The following is an 8,342-nucleotide window of genomic DNA, read 5'->3' on the forward strand; positions in this document are numbered from 1 at the left end:
TGGAGGACTCCCCAAAGCAAATTTCCCCGCTGCGGGACTAATAAAGGATTATCTTATCTTATCTTATCAAACTATGAGAAATAAGATTCTCTGGTCTGATGAGACCAAGATTGAACTTTTTGGCGTTAATTCTAAGCGGTATATGTGGAGAAAACCAGGCACTGCTCATCACCTGCCCAATACAATCCCAACAGTGAAACATGGTGGTGGCAGCATCATGCTATGGGGGTGTTTTTCAGCTGCAGGGACAGGACGACTGGTTGCAATTGAAGGAAAGATGAATGCGGCCAAGTACAGAGATATCCTGGAAGAAAACCTCCTCCAGAGTGCTCAGGACCTCAGACTGGGCCGAAGGTTCACCTTCCAACAAGACAATGACCCGAAGCACACAGCTAAAATAACAAAGGAGTGGCTTCGGAACAAGTCTGTGACCATTCTTGACTGGCCCAGCCAGAGCCCTGACCTAAACCCAATTGAGCATCTCTGGAGAGACCTGAAAATGGCTGTCCACCAACGTTCACCATCCAACCTGACAGAACTGGAGAGGATCTGCAAGGAAGAATGGCAGAGGATCCCCAAATCCAGGTGTGAGAAACTTGTTGCATCATTCCCAAGAAGACTCATGGCTGTACTAGCTCAAAAGGGTGCTTCTACTCAATACTGAGCAAAGGGTCTGAATACTTATGACCATGTGATATTTCAGTTTTTCTTTTTTAATAAATTTGCAAAAATTTCTACATTTCTGTTTTTTTCTGTCAAGATGGGTTGCTGAGTGTACATTAATGCGAAAAAAAATGAACTTTTTCGATTTTAGCAAATGGCTGCAATGAAACAAAGGGTGAAAAATGTAAAGGGGTCTGAATACTTTTCGTACCCACTGTATCTTCCTTTGTGGCATATAGCTCCATTGTTGACCAAAAACTATTACGAATGAATACAAGTATAACCTGGAGGGTGTCAATGTCTGACCTGGTTATTAGACAGCGGGGAGCTGAAGCGGTGTGTGTGGAGGTTTCGACTGGTCTTCATGTGTGTGATGCGGATGGCCTGACCACACTTGATGGATGCCCCACGCTGACATGGACGGTTGGGCTTCCCACGTATCTGCCAGTAACTGTTTGCATCATCTGCGTTCTCCACTCCAGTTACAGACTGCTGTCCACTGCCTATACACACACACACACACACACACACACACACACACACACACACACACACACACACACACACACGTAGTTTTACTACAGCTGCTCCAAAATAGAAGACAATAGCCATACTTCAATTCCTCATTTCTGAAATAGATTTGATATTTCAATAAATACAGAACATGGTGTCTTTATACAAATGAACATGTTCTGACGACATTTTCTAGGTGGGAATTGCATTTCAATCCAATATTTCAAAATGTTGTCTTTTTATGGTAAAAAAAACACAAAAACCGAAATGTACATTTAATGGACCAGGGAAAAATATGGGTATGGCATATGTAACACGTTTGATTCTCTAAACTCAAATATCAACGTGAGCACCCATTCTGCATGCTGCCATAATGCCTACGGATAAACTGCATGCCAAACTACATAGACAGAAACTACGATTTCATATTTTTTCCACTTAAGAGATTACTCAACACATTTCACAAATGAATACCACCTGTCCCAATTTCGGCGTAAGACAAATGTGGCGAAAAACTAATTGTTTCGGTCATATGGGAATTTATAGTATTTGTTCACCTGCTCACCTGTCATTCACTGTTGTTCCATCTCAATCGGAGCGGTGGTCTTCAGTTCTTGTCAAATGTACAGGTTGGCGTTTTACAGAAATAAAGGGCTGCTTGCTAAATCTTCTACATAACGAATCTACCACGGAGTCGAAACCTAGTTGGCATTGCGTTTGGTATGTATTGTAGGTTATGGACATTTGCAGATTTTCGAATGAAATTTAACATAGCGTAGAAAATATATGCTGCAGCCCGAGAGACAATCACAACCCCGTTTGTCTTGTTTAAAAAAACGTGTTATTAAATAAGTATTGATATATGAGCTATATGAGTGAAGTTACCTGAGCCATATTTGACATCGTGGGAGTGCAGGCGGACGTTGTGTCTGGTGTTGAGCAGTTTGACCAGTGAGCCGCAGGTCACATGGTTGAGATCCGACTCTCTCCCTTCACATTTTGACCACAACAGCAAAAACAGCAGTGATTTGACAAAAACGTTGACAGCGTGAATTATCTCCATCTTTGTGCCTCTATTTTCTCCTCACCGACACACACTTACAGGAACAGCAATTTCAGTCACTTTAAGCGTTACTGCTGATGTCAACCAATCACAGCTTGACAAGTCCTAAAACACGGAAGTACATATCGACACTTGATAGGTCGAAATACGTGTACGCGCGGTTATGGGGAGCTTTTCATTGGTACATCCCAAGTCTATTAAATTACATCCGTTTCCCTCACTTGCGTATTTTCTTTGCATCTCAGTCCCTCCCTCCAGGGATGTATACATCCACGATGGAGAGACCGGAGAGACGCAGGAAACCATACGAGCAGAGAGGAATATAAAAAAACAAAATAGACTGAATATGTTTTTAGAGAAAAGAGACGTCATTTCCTTTGAAGCGTCACGCCCGACTGTACAATCCAACTCCATCTTTAAACTTTGGCTGTTCATTAGCTGGTCTTGCTGGATTTACCTGTTGAGCCAGTTTTCTCAAAATGGTTAACTGGTGATAAACTGGTAGACCAGATTAGTGTAGCTGGTTGAGAGCTGAGCAGCCAGGTTGGAAGAGATGATGTAACTGGTCAGATGGTTTCAGACCAGCGTTAGTTCCTAAAACTGAAATTGTGTGTTAATAAACTGTTAAGTTGAGTTGACTGTTGTGGAATGTCGATTTGTGATTGCCTTAGTACTGCGTTTATTTCATTATTGGATTCCATTGATTTATGTCAGAGTGACAGAAACCCACTCAGTTTTTAGCCACACCCTCGACCTTGTTCTGTAGCTAAATTTAATGAAGCAATTCCATCAGCATTTAATTCAATACCATTTGTCAATATAACAGAGGACTCCTACGCTAACTTTAGTCCGTCTCAAATTGACCATCTCGTTGATAGTGCTGCAGGCTCACTGCGAATGACACTAGACTCTATTGCCCCTCTAAAAAAGAAGCTAATAAAAGAAAGGAGGTTTGCTCCATGATATAACCATCAAACCCGCAAATTAAAGCAAACATTGCAAGCACTTGAATCTGGGTTAGTCTGATGAGATAGTCTTAAAATATATAAGAAGGTCCTCCGTAATGCCAGAGCAGCCTATTATTCAGCATTAATAGAGAAAAATAAAAACAACCCCAGGTTTCTCTTCAGCACTGTAGCCAGGCTGACAGAGAGTCACAGCTCTGTTGAGCCGTATATTCCTATAAACCTCAGTAGTAGTGACTTCATGAACTTCTTTAATGATAAGATTCTAACTATTAGAGACAAAATTAAGAAAACCCACTCTTGATCCAGAGGTGTTGGCTAACTATAGACCTATATCTAACCTTCCCTTCCTCTCTATTTATCAGACCGATCTCAGTTTGGATATGCAAACGATGAAACCTCGATGAAAACCAAAGTCAGTCACAGATTTCCACAAGGGTCTGTTCTTGGACCAATTTTATTCACCTTATACAGCGGGTAAAATAAGTATTGAACACGTCACCATTTTTCTCAGTAAATATATTTCTAAAGGTGCTATTGACATGAAATTGTCACCAGATGTCAGTAACAACCCAATAATCCATACATACAAAGAAAACCAAACAAATAAATTCAGAAATTAGTGATGTGTAATAAAATGGAATGACACAGGGAAAAAGTATTGAACACATGAAGAAAGGGAGGTGTAAAAAGGCATGGAAAGCCAAGACACCAGCTGATATCTATCAGTAATTACAAAGCAATCCTGCCCCTTGTCAGTGCAAATTAATATCAGCTGGTTCAGTCCCAACTGATGGCCTATAAAAAGGTGTCTCATTACCAAGGTGTCACACAAGAAACATCTCATGATGGGTAAAAGCAAAGAGCTCTCTCAAGACCTTCGCAACCTTGTTGTTGCAAAACATACTGATGGCATTGGTTACATAAGGATTTCTAAACTTCTGAATGTTCCAGTGAGCACTGTTGAGGCTATAATCCGGAAGTGGAAAGAACATCATTTCACCATAAACCGGCCACGACCAGATGCTCCTCGCAGGATTTCTGACAGAGGAGTGAAAAGAATTATCAGAAGAGCCAAGGACCACTTGTGGAGAGCTTCAGAAAGACCTGGAATTAGCAGGTACAATTGCTTCAAAGAAAACAATAAGTAATGCACTCAACCGCTGTGGCCTGTATGCACGCTCACCACGCAAGACTCAATTGCTGAAGAAAAAGCATGTTGAAGCTCGTATAAAGTTTGCTGCACAACATTTAGACAAGCCTGTGAAATATTGGGAGAATATAGTCTGGTCAGATGAGACCAAAATTGAACTCTTTGGATGTCATAATACACACCATGTTTGGAGGTCAAATGGCACTGCACATCACCCCAAAAACACCATACCAACAGTGAAGTTTGGAGGTGGGAACACTGGCAAACTTCATATAATTGAAGGAAGGATGAATGGAAAAATGTACCGAGACATTCTTGATAAGAATCTGCTGCCATCTACCAGGATGATGAAGATGAAACGAGGGTGGACATTTCAGCAAGACAATGATCCCAAACACACAGCCAAGGAAACTCTCAATTGGTTTCAGAGAAAGAAAATAAAGCTGCTAGACTGGCCCAGCCAATCACCTGACTTGAATCCAATAGAAAATCTATGGAAAGAACTAAAGATCAGAGTTCATAGAAGAGGCCCACGGAACCGTTTGTGTGGAAGAATGGGCCAAAATCACACCTGAGCAATGCATGCGACTAGTTTCTCCATACAGGAGGCGTCTTGAAGCTGTCATTACCAACAAAGGCTTTTGTACGAAGTATTAAATCAATTTCAGTAAGCGTGTTCAATACTTTTCCCCTGTGTCATTCCATTTTATTACACATCACCTAATTTACCTTATTTGTTTTGTTTTCTTTGTATGTATGGATTACTTGGGTTGTTACCGACATCTGGTGAAAATGTCATGTCAATAGCACCTTTTAGAAATATATTTACTGAGAAAAATGGTGACGTGTTCAATACTTATTTTACCCGCTGTATATGCTTCCTTTAGGGAATATTATCAGAAAACATTTCATTGTTATGCAGATGATACCCAACTATATCTATCAATTAAGCCAGACGAAACTAACCAGTTCGCTAAACTTTAAGCATGTCTAAAAGACATATAATCCTGGATGACCTGCAACTTCCTGATGTTAAATTCAGACAAAACTGAAGTTATTCTACTAGGCCCAGATCACCTCCGAAATCAATTGTCTAACGATATAGTTTCTCTAGATGGCATTGCCCTCCGTAAAGAACATCTGAGTTATCTTTGATCAGGATCTGTCCTTTAACTCCCAGATAAAACAAATTTCAAGGACAGCTTTTTTTCACTTACGTAACATTTTGAAAATCAGGCAAATCCTGTCTCAAAGCGATGCAGAAAAACGAGTTCATGCATTTGTTACCTCTAGACTAGATTACTGCAATTCCTCATTATCAGGCTGCTCTAATAAGCCTCTTGAATATGTGCTCACAAAAACTAAGAAAAGAGGTCATATTACTCCTATATTAGCTTCTCTGCACTGGCTCCCTGTTAAATCAAGAATAGAATTTAAAATCCTTTTCCTCACCTACAAAGCTCTAATTGGCCAGGCACCGTCGTATCTTAAGGAACTTATAGTTCCATATTACCCAACTAGAGAGCTGCGCTCCCTGAACACAGGGTTACTTGTGCCTCCTAGTGTATCTAAAAGTAGGATGGGAGCCAGAGCCTTCAGTCATCAAGCTCCTCCTCTGTGGAACCAGCTTCCAGTTTCAGTCCGGGGGGCAGACACACTCACCACTCTTAAGAGTAGGCTTAAGACCTTCCTTTTTGATAGCGCTTAGGGCTGGTTCAGGGTTGCCTTGGTCCAGACCCTAGATATGCAGCTATAGGCTTAGACTGCCAGGGGCCTACCTAGGATATACTGAGCTCCTCTCTCCTCTTCTCTCCCTCCATCTTTATGAATTCATGTCCTACATGCACATTACTGACTTTGCTTCTTCCCCGGAGTCTTTGTGCTTTCTCGCCTCGCAGGTTTCCATGAAACCTGGTTATATCTGGACTGTGGCCGTGCTTCCTGCTGTGGCCCTGCTGACACCCACTGCTACTACCATTATTATTATTAGTCACATTATTATTACTATTCCCTATATCATTACTGCTCTTTTTTCCCCCCCATTATTATAGTTCTACTATATTCATTGCTGCTGTCGTAATTAGTTGTCTTAATTTTTTCGATCATTATTCTGCTTACTACTGTTATTATATGAATCATTTATGTCATATGCATTGAATATTTTGTAACTCTGTTATGTTGTTCATTCTGTACACATGACATCTATTACATTTCTGTCCATCCTGGGAGAAGGATCCCTCCTCTGTCGCTCTTGCGTAGGGTTCTTCCTTATAAGGGGAGTTTTTCCTGTGCTGATATGAGGATCCTGGGACATATGTGTACAGATTGTAAAGCCCTCTCAGGCTAATTTGTGATTTTGGGCTATACAAAATTAAATTAATTTAATTTAATTTAATTGAATGCCAATAAAGCTTAATTTTTTTTCATTTGAATTAGTACCAGCCAATCACAGCACAGTAGGGCGTCTTTATGTATTAATCTCCTATTTATGCACATTACCGATTTTGCTTCTTTCCCGGAGTCCTTGTGCTTTCTCGCCTTGCAGGTTCCCAGGAATCGGGGTTATATTTGGTCATCGTGCCACCTGCTGGGGCCTGCTGACACCCACTGCTACTACCACTATCATTATTAGTCACATTACTATTATTATTCCCTATTACGCTTATTGACTTTGCTTCTACCCTGGAGTCTTTGTGCTTTCTCGCTTTGCAGGCTTCTATAAATCGTGGCTGTACCTGGATTGTGGTTGTGCCTCCTGCTATGGCCCTGCTGACACCAACTGCTACTACCATTATTATTATTAGTCACATTACTATTACTATTACCTGTACCATTACGCATATTAGCTTTGCTTCCACCCTGAAGCCCTTTTTGCTTTCTCGCTTTGCAGGTTTCCATGAATCGCTGTGGTACTTGGACCGTAGTCGTGCCTCCTGCTGTGACCCGGCTGACACCCACTGCTACTTCGATTATTATTATTAGTCACATTACTATTACTATTCCCTATTTCATAATTATAATTCTACTATTCATCCTCATTCATTCATTTTCCATAACCTGCTTATCCAGTTAAGGGTCTCAGCTGTCAATGGGCGAAGTCTGCCCTGGACAGGTCGCCAGTCTGTCGCAGGGCAGACATATATAGACAGACAACCATTCACGCTCACATCCACACCTACAGGCAATTTAGAGTCTTCAATGAATCTTAGCTGCATGTCTTTGGACTGTGGGAGGAAGCCGGAGAACCCGGAGAGAACCCACGCTGACACAGGGAGAACATGCAAACTCCACACAGAAGGTTGTCTAGCCCGGGAATTGAACCCAGGCCCCTCTTGCTGTAAGGCGACAGTGCTAACCACTACACCACCGTGCAGCCACTGCCGTTATTATAAGTAGTCTTCATTTTTCCTTCGTTACTCTGCTTACTACTCTTATTATATGAATAATTTCTGTCATATACATTGAATGTGTTGTATCTCTGTTATGCTGTTCATTCTGTACACATGACATCTATTGCATTCTGTCCATCCTGGGAGAAGGATCCCTCCTCTGTCGCTCTCCCATAGGTTTCTTCCTTTTTTCTCCCTGTTAAAGGTTTTTTTTAGGGGAGTTTTTCCTGTGCCGATGTGAGGGTTCCGGGACAGAGGATGTCGCATGTGTACAGATTGTAAAGCCCTCTGAGGCAAATTTGTAATTTGTGATTCTGGGCTATACAAAATAAACTGAATTGAATTGATTACTCTACCCGCAGCATGGCAGTATCAGCGGCCTTTTTTGGCGGGGTTGGTGTTGTGACACATGTAGGGAAGCCACATGCTCAATGTTTTGTCTGTTCAATCTCTTGGATGTGTCAGGCTCCTTTTCAGGGCCTGTGCTCGTTGGAGTGTCACAGGACTGGTGAAAAGGGTGGTGTGTGGTGGCTTTGGTTATAAAGAATTCCAGGCGCCAACCTCCAGTTCTGAAAAATGTATTCAATGCGCAAGTG

General features: G+C 41.5%; 1 protein-coding gene across 1 annotated transcript; it reads right to left on the reverse strand.

The window, feature by feature from the left end:
• Positions 1 to 969: 969 nt before the first annotated feature.
• sdf2l1 (stromal cell-derived factor 2-like 1) lies at positions 970 to 2,327 on the reverse strand (the record flags this gene model as incomplete). The annotated part of the gene is given in 2 exon segments (XM_054611576.1): positions 970 to 1,166; positions 2,062 to 2,327. Coding segments are annotated over 2 exon segments (375 nt in total), but the record flags the coding sequence as incomplete, so codon positions are not given.
• Positions 2,328 to 8,342: the final 6,015 nt, after the last annotated feature.

The sequence above is a fragment of the Anoplopoma fimbria genome, chromosome 13 (genome assembly GCF_027596085.1).
Source record: "Anoplopoma fimbria isolate UVic2021 breed Golden Eagle Sablefish chromosome 13, Afim_UVic_2022, whole genome shotgun sequence".
NCBI classification, from domain to species: Eukaryota; Metazoa; Chordata; class Actinopteri; order Perciformes; family Anoplopomatidae; genus Anoplopoma; species Anoplopoma fimbria.